Source organism: Salvia hispanica, chromosome 1 (genome assembly GCF_023119035.1).
Source record: "Salvia hispanica cultivar TCC Black 2014 chromosome 1, UniMelb_Shisp_WGS_1.0, whole genome shotgun sequence".
In the NCBI taxonomy this organism is placed as follows: Eukaryota; Viridiplantae; Streptophyta; class Magnoliopsida; order Lamiales; family Lamiaceae; genus Salvia; species Salvia hispanica.
Window position 1 is genome coordinate 19,862,412 of NC_062965.1, and position 16,143 is coordinate 19,878,554.

The following is a 16,143-nucleotide window of genomic DNA, read 5'->3' on the forward strand; positions in this document are numbered from 1 at the left end:
TTAAGGAAAAAAAACAAGATTCATAAAATATAAATAATTTATTTTAGGTTTAGCAAATATAATAAGAAGAATAAAAGAAGGCGCATACTCTTTCCCAACCTCTACTGATTCCAGGTAGTCAGGTACTGCGTTTTTCGATTTTAATCTTGAACTGCATGCATTGCGATTATATTGTTTAATTGAAGCAACTGATTCTTGTGTTTTATTTTGGATTGTGATAGTTTTGGAAGTTTTTCTTGGATGGAATTTGCATATTTTGTATGTGGTTTAGATGAATAAAGATAGTTGAAAACTTTTCCCCACGATCTTGTACAAATTCCTCTAACTGCTTCTTGTTCTGTTTATTTTGGATTGTGATGGTTTTGGGAGGAAACTCAAGTATTATGTTTTTTTTTCTTTGCAAACTACATTCAGCATATTGTGATGTGGTTGGAGAGTATGTTGCCCAGCTGGTTCAAGCCGTCTGTGAACAATATTGAGTATTCGGAAATCGAGCTCGGGTCACATCAATGGGGGGAGTTCTCTATGGCGGCTATTAAATCCGATCTCGTCTCTTGCCACCTTGAGTCAGGGCCAATGAGCTTGTATCCATTAGGCCATTATGGTACATTCGTCGGAATCTACGACGGTCATGGTGGTCCCAATGCTTCTGAGTTTATAAAAAACCATCTCTTTGAAATTGTGAAAAGTAGGTTTGTTGTTCTTGTTTTAGCATCTCTATTATGTTACTCTTGTAGTTCAAGTGGATAGGGAATAGTTCAAAGATTAGGAAATGATTTCCTCTTTTTTTGCTCTTTATAAAAGGAACAAGTAGTTTTAATCTACTTGAGCAGGATTCTAGCATTACTCTGTACTAGAGATTCAATAATACACAATCTATGTTGATTGTAATGTTACTCACGTGATGCAGGATTTGCGTCGGATTTAGGAGATATGTGTAAGGCTCTAGATTCATCATTTTTGGAATTAGATCAACAGTATCTTCAGTTGGTTAAGAATGAATCGAAAGCCAAGTCAGGCTGTTTGGTGGGCGTCATAGTCAAAGGACGGCTATATGTTGCAAATGCCGGAAAGTCTAGGGCGGTCTTGGGGCGACTGGTTAGGCCCAAACGATACATTCCATTGGTCCTAGAGCAATGGGTTAGGCACATACGACACGTCCAAGCCATCCCGTTACCGACTGACCAATACATGCCAACTCACCAGGAGGAGATAGAAACGCTGCATCCGCGCGATCACAGTATCTTCATTCCGGTGAGAAGTTTAAGCTCAAAATCATCAAATTTAGCTACTGATTTTCTCTAGACATACATATCATATATATATCTTGTTCAACTCAGACTACAAGATCAATCGGTAATCCTTACCTGGATAACAAGTCGAACATGTTGTATGCACCGAACATTGTCGAATATGAACTTGTCCCTGAGGATGAATTCATTATATTTGCTTCTCCTTGGCTATGGAAACACCTTAGCAATGAAGAAGCAGTTGATATGGTGAAAAATTCACCACGAAATGTAAGATTTCTACACCCCACCCTTGACTTCGTTTATAATCGTATGCTATACACCAACAAGTTCATCCATTTCCCGCAGGGAATCGCAACGAAACTGATAAAAAAAGCATTGGAGAAAGGAGCATGGAATGATCACAGGTTGACATATAAGGAGCTGATGAAACTCAACATTAAAGAGAGGAGATCTATCTATGAAGACATTTCGGTTGTAGTTCTCTTCCTAGATCACGAATTGTTCAGAGGCGGCATATGCTGCCATTGCTCCTTCATATCTTTTGAACAGCAGTAAACCTCAACTGATTCTTGTTCTGTGTTTTTGGATTGTATGGTTTTGGGAGGAAACTCAATTATAGTACTCATGTTTATTGTTCTTGAAATAATATGGTGCTCAATATTTTTCATTTTGACATTTCATATCTATAACAACGTATTAAATTGTTTTCTAATCCATAATCAACCTACTGATACAAAACTACCTTCAACATTTCATCTTATCTGTAGAATAAATCAAAAGAACTATGTAAATTCAGCCATCATATCATATGTTACTATCAAAAGGATCACATGGTGATAACAAACCAACAGTAACTTGACAAATACAGTCAACTTTATTGGAGGGTGTGTGAGATTATACAATACATTGCTCACATATTTATAGCTACCAAAACCCAATGAACAGGGCAGGACAAGTACAGCAGCACCAAAAATAAATAAATGACACACACAGCTTAAGCCATCTCTTGTTCAAAAGTTCTCATAAATATATATAAGCCCGACACGGAAACAACTATGAACAATATTCAAGCCTGCAAAAAGCTTGCATATTTGGCACCAAGGAATAACCTTTGGATGCAGAGTAGGGCATTTTTGGTGACCTCTGTGCTTTGGTGGTTCATCAGCTTCATCACACGATCCTTTGCTTTCAGGTCTGTCACAATAATACGCCCAGCAGGATGGTACTGAATGAACTGAGACAGATCGTAGCAAGCAACAGCGAGTGTTCTAGGATCAGATGATGTGTCCAAAATTGTCAACAGGATCCTAAGTACCTGCAGCAACGAATCAAACTGTCAGTTAAGCAGACAGTGTATCTTCTGGAAAAAGCTTATCGCCACACACAAGTCCAGCCCAGGCACTAAGCAATTAAAATTGAATAACCTTGAAATCATGTTCTTCAAAGTGTGTAATGTTCTCCTTCCAGAAAATAGGATCTTTATGCATAGGAGCCCAATCAAGACGTCCGAGGATAACTTCCTGATAATATTTCTCATAAGAGCTTAGCCTCTTGATGTTAATTCTCAATCCTTCTTCCAGCTGATTCATGGCCTCCAGTAGATCCTGAAAATAAAGAGAATGACGACTTGAGCACTGATATATGGAACCATGATGAGATTGGGGCAACTCATTCAACCAGAGAGGAGAATTGGAGTGAATGTGCTAGTAACTGGGTGAAGCCCCCCCTTATGACCTTACAACAAAGCACATAATCAATGGATGCTAGATAAGTTTCAAATGAAGCCAACATTATCACAAGGATATGCAACTATGCTATTGCAATCTCATCATGACATCATCATTCATAACACACAAGTCATATACTTGACGATTTTGTAAGAATAACCTCTAACCTCGTCACTCCATGCTTGAGCTTTTAGATTCTGGAGCAGATGTGGAACTTCCAGGTCCACCATCTCAGCAGCAAATGTTCCTTTGTTTATTAAATTCTTAAGGGTTAGGATGACTACCCTTACAACCTACATAAGTTGATAGAAACAAATTCTCAGAAGGACGTCAAGGGTTGGGAAGTTACTATAGATGAAGCACAAAAATATGTAAACTGCAGATGCAAAAACTAATGTCAAGATTAAGGGTGTAATCAAGCATTGATATAACAACAGTAGAAAGTGGATGGCATGTTAAAGTAAAGCGAGATTATCTTATCATATAAAGAAGGGACTTACTTTTTCCTTGGTGGTCCCTTTAACAACATCAATTAACCGTGGCAAGCACCTAGAAGTGGCCAAGCACTCAACTGCAGGCTCATAGAACGAGAGGAGCCATACGCAAAGGCAGGTTTCATATAGGAGCTGTTTTAAAAAAGTCAAAGTTATCAAGATAGACTGACGAATAATTATATACTACAATTACAAGATAAAAGTCAATTTCATATATTACAGCATATACGTTGAGATTCAAAACTGATTTCATTCGGATTCACAAAGTAAATAGTTTCCCACTGTTATCTTGAATTTGGATTACCTGGATAGATTGTTGACTGGAAGCTGGAATAATTAGAGGAATGAGAAACTTCACTCCATCTGCTTGAACAAATGAAGACCGCACTAGAGGTTCTTTCAGCAAAGTTGCAAGGCAGTTAATAGCTGTGGGGATGCCACGGCTAGAATGAGATGGCTTCTTCAACTGAACAAATAGACAAGTATAAGTACAAATGCTGCTAAAATACATAGTGAGAATGATTCCATGCGTCCTTGATTGCAATAAAAATTGGCAGTTTATTCCTGACAACTACACTCTACATGCACTTCCATATTAAAATTCAAAGAAAAAAAATGTTTCGTTAGTATTATAGTTATCCTAGAAGAATCCAATTGACATAGGCATGGAAATACTAACCTGTGCACACAACCACTCCACCAGTCCCTTCAAAACATCATCAACAGCAGTGACGTCTTTCTGTGATATGGACTCCCCCTGAGATTTTGACCTGCCACTGGAATCAAAGAAAGGTAGGAACATTATATGCAAGAAAAACAACCCAGCCATATTCCAAGCAAGGGGAGTTTTTCACACCTTACTATCAGAGACAGTATCTTACAGCTTTTTTCCTGAGTAAACCAACTGCCTTTCCAGAGCAATCTTGCAAAAGAAAGAATATCCATATTTAGATGGCGTTAATTCTACAGAGATGGAAGAACTACATCACGGAACATGCCATTGTTGAATTATAATATTAACAGTAGTCAGAGAACTGCTTCAGGTATACGATATTGGAACATAATCTACTTAAGTTTCAACATCAGATGATACTCTCTGAGAAGCCTTCACGAATAGCAACAACAATTATAAAATGTAAAAAAATAGCAACTACATGCCATTACCTTAGGAAAGGTTCATAGGTGTTCTCCTCAGACAGAGATTTATCATGAAATAACCTTGCTCTTTTGGGGTTAGCTGCCATTCAAAATAACAACATAAAAAGAAGAATCAGCTATTTATAATGGTAAATCTTAGGCAGGTGGGGTAAGCTTTAGGCAGATAGCATCTGCATTTTTGTCACTTACCCGAAAGCATTTCATCAAACAGAGCCAAAATATACTCTAAAGTTTCTTCCTTGGATATGTCACGCAAAATGCTAACGAAAACACGGATGTAAGCTGGACCATCCTGAAACAAGTGACCACTATCAAATCCTTAAACAGAATCCAACACTCAAAAGGCTTTACAACTATATTAAGGCATCTAAATGCACTAACACATCAAACATGATACCAAGCACTGAAACTAAACATCAACTGACAGTAAATGCAACTTGTAAATTCTTTAACAGTAAATGATTGAAAGCAGAATAACAAGCACCATTCGAGAAAAATGACTGAGTGAGTAAATCTAGAAACCTAGCTAAGGTGCACAAGATTTTAAACTTAAGATTACATCACCAATGACAAACTAACAATAAGTAACACCTAAATTTGTTCAGTGAAATAGCTCAAACTACTCTAACAAATTCAAAATGAAGCTATAAGATTGGGACATTTACATCATCAAGCAACTGAGCCTTGTAACTCTCAGGTTTCTTATCGTAACGCCGCAGCAGCTGAAGTCCAGTCCCTGATATCAGCTTAGTAGTCATGTAAGTCTCCCATGGAATATCCCTCCTCAAAACCTTCACAACGAAACAAACAAAAAAAATCAGAGCTCAGAATCAACTATCTCACATCCCCAATCCCAAAACCCCCACCAATTAAATCAATCAATCAATCAATCAATCGCCTCTAAAACGACAATTTACTCATTAGATCAAAACAAAACGCAACGTATGAAACAAAATCTATAAAACTATAGCTTCTCATCAATTTTATGTGGCAGCAAAGTTGCGTACCTGCTCGGTGGTGAGGTCGCCTTGATCCGTCGGCATTGCGGAGGATGAAGACTGCGAATTGAGGTCAATTATTTGCAGAGATCGAAATCTGGAGAGAGAAGAGTGGAGATAGAGAGATAGAGCGTGATCAGCAGAAACCAAAAATATACAGATCACGGTCGGAGAAAAAATAAAATAGAAATGAAATTAAAATTCGATCAAATCGGGTTGCGTTATATTATGGGCCTACCTGTTTGGTCTTGGCTTTTCATGGATATTGTTGGCCCATTTACAATTATAATCCATATGGGCTTGTATGATTTGGGCTTTCATAAGGTTTAGTAGTATTCACATTGCAGATAAATGCAATTGCTGTACTTGTTACCAAAATACTTTCAGTTGTCCTATAATAGATGTCACACTTTCCCTTTAGTTTGTTCTACAAGGATTATATTTCCTTTTTTAGATAAATTTCCCTCTCACATTAATATAAATATATTATTTTTTTCTCCTTCCACTTTACACACAAAACAACACCTCCTAAAATCCCGTGTCAATCCCCAAGTGTGACATCTACTATAGAACGAAGGAAATAGTACTATTTTTTATCATTGGTATATAATTCGATTTTTAAAAATTCCACTGAAATTGTTGTTCAAGGTTTTCTAAAAAAAAAAAGGTGCATAACCTCGGTTGAACCTTTGAAATTGAAATTTGTAATCACTTTCATTCTTTATCCATCATTCATCGCAAGTAAGATCGTCTCACTATCTCTACCGATGAACGACTTTCTTCGCTGTGTTCGACTCTACAAATTCTTTTAGTTAGAAATAGAATTGTATTTTTGTCTTAAGCGTCTTAGAATAATAGCTTCAAATACTAAAAGGAAAAAACAAAATTTATGTGATGATTGTGGTGTGCTAAACAATTCAATCATGATTCATGAATTCCATATTGGTGGAGGTGGAGGTGGAGGTGGAGGTGGCCAACAAAATTTATCACTATCTTTCTTTTTTCTTTACTCAACTTTTCAATTTCATATTGGTATGAGATATTAACACACAACTTAAATTTGGTGAGATAACATTTTGATATATACTACTATAAGTCAATATTCGTACTAGCTTATAATAATGAACTTAGGCATAACAATTGCTCAAAAATTTGACAAAACTCATCACATTAACCAAGTACTCCACTAAACGTTAGCTCATATACTAAAATATCAATCTCCCCGAACTCGTCAAACTAAAAGTTCGTTATTTTGATTCGAACAATGAAAAAACATAACTCTGTTCAGTTCGATGAGATGAACATCTATATAATATATAAAAAGAGAGTGTTCGGGGTGTTTAGGAAAATAAGAGGAATTTTAGGGGTATTTAGGGAAATAGCCATTTAAAATAGATATTAAATGAATTAAAGTTAGTGGATTAGTGCGATGAAGATCACCTACAATTTTTCCTACAACATCTCCTAATTCACCCCTCACATACATAAAATATGATGGTGGGGTCCATTACCATGTATGTGAGGGGTGGATTAGGATATGTATTAGGAAAAGTTATAAGTGATCCTTCCCGGGACTAGTGGTATAGTACTATAGTTAGTGATGTTTTTTTGTTTAAGTAAGAAATAACGCTATATTGTGCCACTAACTATCATCACGACTCCAATAGATACTTTAGGAAGGTGCAACATATGCCACAATTAAAACACAATATTAATTTATTTTTGAGTTACAATCTTAGAATATTTTTGCAAAAGTTTGACGGACGTGAACCGTAAGCACATTGTTTTTATACTATTTAAATAAACACGACATTTTCAAATTCTTCTTCATGTTGCTTATGTTGTTTTCTTTGCAGGTCTTTATGGTGGAAGTGATTTATGTTTTGAAGTGTCGAGCTTAATTATGTGATTTTTTTTTTCTTTTCTTCGTGTACTGTTGTGAAGTGTCAAATGTATAATTTTTTTCATGTAGCGCCCTATATGAATATTAGGTTGGTGGCAGCTCTTAATTATTTGTCTTTCCTGGACGTGGAATGGGTGGTAGCAGCTACACGGGAAGTAGGCGATGCGGGAATACTATAAGGGTATGCAACCGAGTTTTTTTTTTTTTTTTTTTTTTTTTTTTTTTTTTTTTTTTCCGGCGGCTAAATGCATACATATTGGTTGTAAATTCCATGCAATGTTGCTGTATTTTTGTTGATGATTTTGATCTATTTGCTATCTTCGAATATATATTTATACATTATTTTTATTAACATGTGCTCGTGATTGATCTTTTGTAGCATAGATCTAAAAGAGATTTAAATGAGATTTAAATGATAAATGAGATTTAAATGATATGTGATTTGTGTGCAATTTATAGTTTATAAACTTATTTGGTTATATGAATTTAGAACTTGAAATAATAATATTGTTTCTCATTCGCTATATATATTTTTTTTCTTTGTTTGATTTTATATTTTTTAATAATTTTTTTTATTTTATATATTTATGATTTCATATTTCATACAATCATCTTTTTATGAATTTATAAACTCATTTTACAGTATAAAATAAGTTTGAATAAAAGAGAATGGGTCATGCATCACACATGAGTGATACTAGTTTTGAATTAACACTCGACATTTGATATTTGCTTATAATAACAAATTCGGTAGATATCGCCGTCGTAAATATTTATGTTCGTGAAATAAAAAGTTCGTGTATTTAGATTCAATTAAGGCCAATTATGGGCATGGCCAAATAACCTAAACTAGAGACAGAATTAGTTTAAATGGATTGTCTTCTACGACAAGCTTAATCATCAAAACCAGCTAAACCACTCATGCTCTGTCACATTTCTTTCCCCATTTGTTTTCACTTTACTCCACCCCCCCCTCTCTCTCTGTGCAGAAGCATTACTAGCAAGACAAGAGTGGCAGTGGTTGGATTCGGTTCTAAGCAATGATTACTGCGATCATACACATACCCATCATTCACAGCCTCGTTTTAAGACGACGCCTTCAATCACACCATGTAACATATCCCCCCAATTTCACAAATCGCCCCAGCCATGCGCCGGCTGCTCCTCTTCCTGCTCCTCGCCCTCTCCATATGCGTCGCTCATTCCCTCACCAACCCTCAAGATGGTAAAGTTTTCATTTTTATCAAGGATGAAGGCAACATGTTTGATGAAATGCGTGTTTGGTAAAAATGCAGCTGCGGTGCTTCGATCGCTGAAAGATCAGTGGGGCGGGACGCCGCGGAGCTGGGGAAGATCCGACGATCCTTGCGCTTCTTGGGAAGGAGTTGCGTGTAACAACTCCAGGGTCACCTCACTGTAAGCTTTCCTAGCCAAAGTATCTCTGTAATACTATCATATTTTTGTTGGACTAACATTTTTCAGCTGTGCAGAGGCTTATCCACGATGGGGCTGACTGGCACTATGAGCGGCGACATTGGTGGCCTAACCGATCTCATTTCTCTGTGAGTTCTTCTCTACATTTCAAGATTTGTGTAGGCTTAAATTTGCTTTTAGTTTTCAAATAACGGTAATCAAGTGAAAGATAGCTATTTTGCTTAGTCAATATATAAATGGCAGCCAAAGTTTATATTTTTTGCAAGATGTAATATACTCACATGCTACTTCTCATTTAGTTACTGAACTTCACTAAATGAGCTTTCATATCTTTTGGTTGCAGGGATCTATCGTTCAACCCCGGCCTCAGAGGCTCGATCTCTCCTCGTTTGGGGGACCTGCAGAAGCTAACTATATTGTATGATCTCATGAAATCCTCACAACTTCCTTTTTATGTTTGTCTCGGTTGTGTGTCTCAGCTACAGTGACGAATGTGGTGCAGGATTCTGGCCGGATGCAGCTTCTCCAACAGCATTCCAAGTGAACTAGGACACCTGTCTGACCTAACGTTTCTGTAGAACTCTTTCTTTTACTTTTACCTTTTTTCAGACTTCAGTTTTTCCTCCTGTGATGGATTGTGATAAGGATAGTCTAATTATTACCTCGACCTTTTCAAATGATAGAGCCCTGAACTCAAACAACTTAACCGGTGAGATACCGCCTTCCCTAGGCAATCTGTCTAAGCTGTATTGGCTGGATCTAGCTGAAAACCAGCTGAGAGGCGAGATCCCAGTTTCTTCGGCCTATGGTCCGGGCCTTGACCAGCTTAAAAAGGCGAAGCACTTGTGAGTTTCACTAGTTTTTTTCCATGAATGTAGCTCATCTGTTCATGTTCATGTTAAACTCTTCTCTGATGTTGTGTTTGTGCAGCCATTTCAACAAGAACCAGCTCTCAGGAGAGATTCCCAGCCAATTGTTCAACTCTGATATGTCTTTGATCCATGTGTAAGTGAAAAAACGAGTGAATCGTTTAATGTTATTTTGGGTAATTGTCACCCAATTTTTTATTGGTGTTTTTTACATGGTTGTCGATATCTGGTGAGTGAATACTATCATGGCTAGCTGAAGTGGCAAGTTAATGTCATATTGACCAACTAAAGTGGCGTACACACCCAGTTACATTTTTTATTTTACCAGTTGTTCAAGCCCTTTAGACATTTCATGCACCCACCTTTGCATTAATTTGAAATCAATTGACAGGAGTGTGAAAAATTAGAACAAAAATAGAATATGGTGAAAGTTTGTGTATTTAGGAAAAATTATCCTTTGTTTTTTGGATTTTTTTTCTCATCTGATGATGGCGAATTACTGTCAGACTGTTTGATGGGAATCAACTGGATGGGAGCATTCCATCCACAATAGGATTAGTGGAAACACTCGAGGTTCTGTGAGTATTCGAACACAAGTTTCATCTTCTGCTGCAATAAAATGTCTATGTGCCTATCTCTCTCATCACCTTTTTTGTGTCCTCCAGTCGTCTTGATCGGAATTTCTTGAAAGGGAGCGTGCCACCGAACCTCAACAACCTCACAAACATGATAGAGTTGTGGGTGTTTTCCTTCTCATTTCATTTAGAGATAGAAGCATTATTCTGAGAGTGAGTGGTGGTTTGGTCTCACTAGCTTGAGTTTCATTGCAGGAATTTAGCACATAACATGTTGTCAGGAGCTCTCCCTAATCTAACTGGGATGGACACACTCAACTATGTGTAAGACACCTGCCCTCTCCCTCTCTCTAGAGGCTGCAAATCTGAGTTTTGTCTCTCCTTGTTTGGCAGGGACATGAGCAACAACTCCTTTAAGAAAACAGCAGCACCTGACTGGTTCTCTAGTTTGCCTTCTCTTACAACTTTGTGAGTTCTTGAATAAATGAAAATAAATTCTTAAAAGATCGGTCTTTCGCCTTAAGGTGTGAGGTTTTGAGTTGTGACCGTGTTTTGCTGCTCAGGATGATTGAATATGGACCTCTGGAAGGATCTGTTCCACAAGAAGTTTTCAGTTTACCTCAGATACAGCAAGTGTGAGTCTCAAATCTAACACAAACTCGACACAATTCTGCTTGAATTTACCATTTAATGAACATATATTCTGCAAATTTCTTTACAGGAAGTTGAGGAACAATGCATTTGGAGCCAAGCTAGACATGAGTGGCAACGTCAGCCAGCAGCTTCAGCTCATCGATTTGGAGAACAACGACATATCATCGGTGACAATCGGCTCCGAATACAAAAGCACATTACTGTAAGAGAATGCATCGAATGAGAATAGATTTGTTTTGTGAATCAGACTATATTAACAAACACCTAAAATCCATGAACCACAAGACTAACAAATCAATATTACACACGAACCACCTTGCCAGTTGAATGCAGTTGTTCATGTGTTATCGATTTGTTCATCTACAGATTCATGGATGTTAGGTGTTTGTTCATGTGTAATTTTCACTATAGCCCATCCATGTAAGACAATTTTCATTCTTCACACTTTTTATAACCACGTAGATTTAAAAAACACTGCTTCCTGCAGGTTGATCGGAAACCCTGTGTGCGCGGCCTCGTTAGAAAACACAGTCTACTGCCAGATTCAGCAGTCTGCGAAGCCTTACTCCACAAGCCTCGCCAACTGTGGGAGCCAGATATGCACCTCTGATCAAAAGCTCAACCCACAGAGCTGCGACTGTGCTTACCCCTATGAAGGGACACTCTACTTCCGAGCACCCTTCTTCAGAGATCTGGCCAATGCAAGCTTGTTCCACACTTTGGAGATGAGCCTCTGGGTCAAACTAGGCCTAAACCCAGGCTCGGTTTCTCTACAGAATGCATTCTTCAATGTTGATGACTACCTGCAGGTGCAGCTCGGGCTCTTCCCCTCTGATGCAAAGTACTTCAACAGATCACAAGTTCAGAAGATCGGATTCTCACTCACAAATCAGACGTACAAGCCGCCTAAAGAATTTGGGCCATACTATTTCATTGCCGCACCTTATGTTTTTGGAGGTAGGGAAGCCATTTTTTTAAAATTTCATTTCAATTTAAGCGTAAGCCTAAAACTATGTTTGTCATGACCCTCAGACGAACACGAGAGATCTCACATCAGCAGAGGCATGGTTGTTGGTGTGACAACCGGGTGCTCCTTTCTGGTGCTGATACTAGCAGGGTTAGGCGTGTACGCTCTCAGACAGAAACGCCGTGCAGAGCAAGCTATATCATTGAGCAAACCATTTGGTACTTTTCTTATGCATAGTCTATGCATTATAAGCATATGCATATTCTCTAGTTCAGTTATGTTCTCACTTTCTTAATTTCTTCCCCTCCAGCTTCTTGGGCCTCAAGCGGGAAAGACAGTGGAGGCGCGCCGCAGCTAAAAGGGGCAAGATGGTTCTCATATGAAGAGCTCAAGAAATGCACTGGCAACTTCTCTGATAGTAACCAGATTGGCTCAGGAGGCTACGGAAAGGTCCTTGGCGAAAGCCAATTATTGTATATGTGTGCTCTTGGAAAACCCTGTTTCTTAGTAAATTGAACATGTCTAAGTTTCTATCCAGGTCTATAGAGGAGTTCTTTCCACTGGGCAGGTTGTGGCCATTAAAAAGGCTCAAAATGGCTCTAACCAAGGCGGGCTCGAATTCAAAACTGAGATAGAGCTGCTTTCGAGAGTCCATCACAAGAACCTGCTAGGTCTTGTGGGATTCTGCTTTGAACAAGGGCACCAAATGCTAGTGTATGAGTTCATGTCAAAAGGAACACTCAGGGAAAGTTTATCAGGTACAATATACTAAATAGGGAAAGGTTCAAATAAGAATCTTCATAAAATGAGGACGATAATGCCAAGGTGTATTAATGTAATTGTTGTGTTCATATGGTGCGGAGACTATATATTCAGTACAGATACCTCATACTTTATGTGTGTCTTGGTATAGGTTCAGACAATACTGAGATTAAGGTTAATGTGTGTCTGTGTGATGCGCAGGTAGGAGTGGAGTGTACCTTGACTGGAAGAGACGCGTACGGGTCGCTCTCGGATCAGCTAGAGGGCTAGCTTACCTGCATGATCTAGCCAACCCACCCATAATCCACAGGGATGTCAAGTCTACCAACATCTTGCTGGATGACAATCTCACAGCCAAGGTTGCGGATTTCGGCCTGTCTAAACTCGTCTCAGACAGCTCGAAAGGGCACGTTTCGACTCAAGTGAAAGGCACTCTGGTAAGTAGGGGAGTGAATACAATTCTATCATATTACTACTCTCATAAAAAAACTGGTTTTTGCAGGGGTACCTCGATCCTGAATACTACATGACACAACAGCTGACAGAGAAGAGCGACGTCTACAGCTTTGGAGTAGTGATGCTAGAACTCATCACCGCAAGGCAGCCTATTGAGAAGGGAAAGTACATTGTGAGAGAGGTGAGAGTAGCCATAGATAAGAGTGATGAGACACACTATGGACTAAGGGACATGATGGATCCTGCCCTGAGAAACACAACACCGCCCCTCCTTGGGTTCCCTAGGTTCGTGGAACTGGCAGTGCAGTGCGTCGAGGAGTCAGCCTCGGACCGGCCAGCGATGACCGAGGTGGTCAAGGCCTTGGAGTTGATACTGCAGAGTGATGGGATCAACACAAACTCAACATCAGCTTCTTCATCCGCAACAGAATTTGGGAGTGTGAAAGGTGCACGTAGGCACCCTTATGTTGATGCTTTTGATTACAGTGGTTACACAATTCAAGCCAAAGTTGAGCCTAAGTGATAGGAAACTAAAGTGTTGGATGAATTTGATTCATATGTTTGATTGAGATAGACTTTTGCTGTTTATGTAATTTAAAGATTTCTCAATTCTTTGGGGAGTTTTGTAGATTAGAATATGACATATATATATTGTTTCCCATTGTGTGAAGGGGAATTGTACAAAGTTATGTTTTAATATATAGATATGTTCTGAGTTTCGATTTAGTGGTTCTGTGCATGCTATTTCACATAAAAATTGAAGCTTGAATTCTTCTTCTTTTTTGTGCTTAGCTTCAAAGAGACCAATAAAAGAATAGATCAAGCATTGATTTTTATGTAATACTACTATGTAAGTTTATTGATACAGTTAACGAGAACCAGGACGAGGAACACGAACAATTTGAGGTATTAGAAAACAAGAAATGAACACGAACGAGGTCCTTATGTCCGAGCTACACAGACAACTTGCTTACCGACATTTTTACCGGTAAAGAGGGCAGCAAAGGCAGCAGGGGCACTCTCCAATCCATGATTCATATCTTCCAAGTATGTTATCTTCCCCTCTTTGTACAGATTCCCAACTTGTTCGACAAACCTCGGAAACAAATGTAAGTAATCGGACTGCAGAAATCCCTGCATTATTACGCGTTTTGAGACGAGGCTGAAGAGGTTTCGAATCCCTTGTTGATCAGACGCCCCAATCCCTGCCTGGGACACCATCCCGCAGACTGCTATTCTCCCGTGAACCCTCATGTTCACCAGCACCGCATCGAGCATGGCTCCCCCGACGTTCTCAAAGTATATGTCGATGCCTTCCGGGAAATATCTGGTGTGCAGATTAAGTTACAACCTTAACTAGGCCAAACACACACACACACACACACATACTTTTTGAGAGCTGCATCAAGATCTGGTTCTTGTTTATAGTTGAAAGCTTCATCAAATCCAAGCTTGTTCTTGAGAAGATCAACCTAATATGTATTGCACATAACATCACTTAATATTATGCATAAAGTAGGAGAAAGAAGCTTGAATTATGCCAAAGCAGCATACTTTCTGGTTACTCCCAGCACTTCCAACAACGTAGCATCCGTGCAACTTAGCGAGCTGGCCAACGAGCTGCCCGACAGCTCCTGAGGCAGCGGACACAAACACTCGCTCGCCCCTCTTTGGGGCACAAACCTCGTAGAATCCAGCATAAGCCGTGAAACCCGGCATGCCTGCACTACGAACAGACCACACACTCACAGCCGTGCACAAACACGAAAAAGTGATGACACAATGGGGGGGTTTTGTACAGACCTAGGAGGCCTATGTGATACGAAAGAGGTATGTCGTCTGGTTGAACTTTCCTCAACTGCTCCGTGTTGCGAAGCAAGGTGTACTCCTCCCATCCGGTGAAACACGAAACTATGTCTCCCGGCTTGAAGTTCGGGTTATCAGAGTCAATCACTTTTGACACTCCAAATCCTTCAACCACCTTCACATAGAAAGTTCAATATAAACTTCTACAAAAACACACAAAACCAAGATTTCACATACATCATGGGACAAAATCAAAACTTTAAGTGGAGTCGAGAGTCTTACCGAACCCGGGACGAAAGGAGGGATATAGGATCCATGAAAATCTCGCATTCGGCCACGCATATAGGGATCACAAGAGAGATAAAGATTCTTGACCAAGAATGCACCACTCCCTTTTGGAGCTTCTAGCTTGATCTCGTTACCCAATTTTAACTCCATGTCTGATTCCTTTGGAGCTCCTTCTATATATCCCTTAAACAAAATCTGCTTGTTTCCCACTGTTTCCCGCAGATTTTCATCCATTTCTGCTACCTTTTCTTGCTCAGCTATGTTCTTGACAAGGATTTCAGTGTGTGTGATTCTTGATTTTGTTGTCAACAAATGTTCAATGCAAGTGTGAATAATAAAGAGTAGTTAGTTGGTAATTGGTATGTAGCTGTGAAGTGCAATCAATATAATTTATTTTCTCTGCTCTCTATGTTTACAGCCATTCATTTTACCTACCAAAGTAACGGTCTTCTTCAACTTTCATTTTTTACAATAAAATATCCGATGCTTTGCAACATTAACCAATATTTTAACCATTCCCATTATGGTTATCGAAGATGATTTTTGTCTTTACACACTTTCCAGTTTAATCAATTTTTTCGGTCCTTCAAAATTGTTGTACCAGATTCATGACATTTTTATTTTTTATACTTTATGGATTTTTCATCGCCAATTTTATTTTTAATTTAATCGAGACAAACTGGCATAATTGAATATTTGATAGTATAATCGATCTGGTGTCGTAAATTGCATATATCATGACTCATGAGTAGTAAACTGAAAAACGTGTGATCAAATCAATTATCGTATGGAGTGATAA

At 38.7% G+C, this 16,143-nt stretch overlaps 4 protein-coding genes across 5 annotated transcripts; 2 read left to right on the plus strand and 2 right to left on the minus strand.

The window, feature by feature from the left end:
* The first annotated feature begins 77 nt into the window (after positions 1–77).
* LOC125218508 (probable protein phosphatase 2C 38) lies at positions 78–1,920 on the plus strand. Its single transcript, XM_048120221.1, has 5 exons — positions 78–122; positions 415–688; positions 911–1,254; positions 1,341–1,520; positions 1,599–1,920. The coding sequence occupies exons 2-5, from the start codon at positions 424–426 to the stop codon at positions 1,806–1,808; spliced, it is 999 nt and encodes a 332-aa protein (XP_047976178.1). The 5' UTR covers positions 78–122; positions 415–423; the 3' UTR covers positions 1,809–1,920.
* A 188-nt stretch (positions 1,921–2,108) lies between these two features.
* LOC125218174 (V-type proton ATPase subunit H-like) lies at positions 2,109–5,791 on the minus strand. Its single transcript, XM_048119832.1, has 11 exons — positions 5,640–5,791; positions 5,298–5,423; positions 4,822–4,924; positions 4,639–4,711; positions 4,331–4,396; positions 4,154–4,250; positions 3,779–3,940; positions 3,481–3,606; positions 3,148–3,273; positions 2,678–2,857; positions 2,109–2,568 (listed from the first exon to the last, which is right to left on the minus strand). Exons 1-11 carry the CDS (start codon positions 5,673–5,675, stop codon positions 2,320–2,322), a joined length of 1,344 nt encoding a protein of 447 aa, XP_047975789.1. The 5' UTR covers positions 5,676–5,791; the 3' UTR covers positions 2,109–2,319.
* Positions 5,792–8,396: 2,605 nt separating this feature from the next.
* Positions 8,397–13,976, plus strand: LOC125218029 (leucine-rich repeat receptor protein kinase HPCA1). 2 transcript variants are annotated; one of them, XM_048119656.1, is made up of 19 exons: positions 8,397–8,758; positions 8,829–8,949; positions 9,024–9,095; positions 9,311–9,385; positions 9,470–9,541; positions 9,651–9,812; positions 9,898–9,972; positions 10,343–10,414; positions 10,502–10,573; positions 10,667–10,735; positions 10,805–10,879; positions 10,975–11,046; positions 11,133–11,267; positions 11,553–12,022; positions 12,098–12,250; positions 12,343–12,482; positions 12,571–12,790; positions 12,996–13,231; positions 13,297–13,976. In XM_048119656.1, the coding sequence occupies exons 1-19, from the start codon at positions 8,683–8,685 to the stop codon at positions 13,771–13,773; spliced, it is 2,844 nt and encodes a 947-aa protein (XP_047975613.1). In that variant the 5' UTR covers positions 8,397–8,682; the 3' UTR covers positions 13,774–13,976. The 2 variants fall into 2 exon arrangements, with proteins under 2 accessions (XP_047975613.1, XP_047975680.1); XM_048119723.1 differs by lacking the exon at positions 8,397–8,758 and having other exon boundaries at positions 8,834–8,949; positions 9,016–9,095.
* Positions 13,977–14,057: 81 nt separating this feature from the next.
* LOC125218415 (2-alkenal reductase (NADP(+)-dependent)) lies at positions 14,058–15,697 on the minus strand. The gene is made up of 5 exons (XM_048120115.1): positions 15,339–15,697; positions 15,054–15,231; positions 14,805–14,971; positions 14,640–14,722; positions 14,058–14,577 (listed from the first exon to the last, which is right to left on the minus strand). The coding sequence occupies exons 1-5, from the start codon at positions 15,576–15,578 to the stop codon at positions 14,193–14,195; spliced, it is 1,053 nt and encodes a 350-aa protein (XP_047976072.1). The 5' UTR covers positions 15,579–15,697; the 3' UTR covers positions 14,058–14,192.
* Between the last annotated feature and the right edge of the window lie 446 nt (positions 15,698–16,143).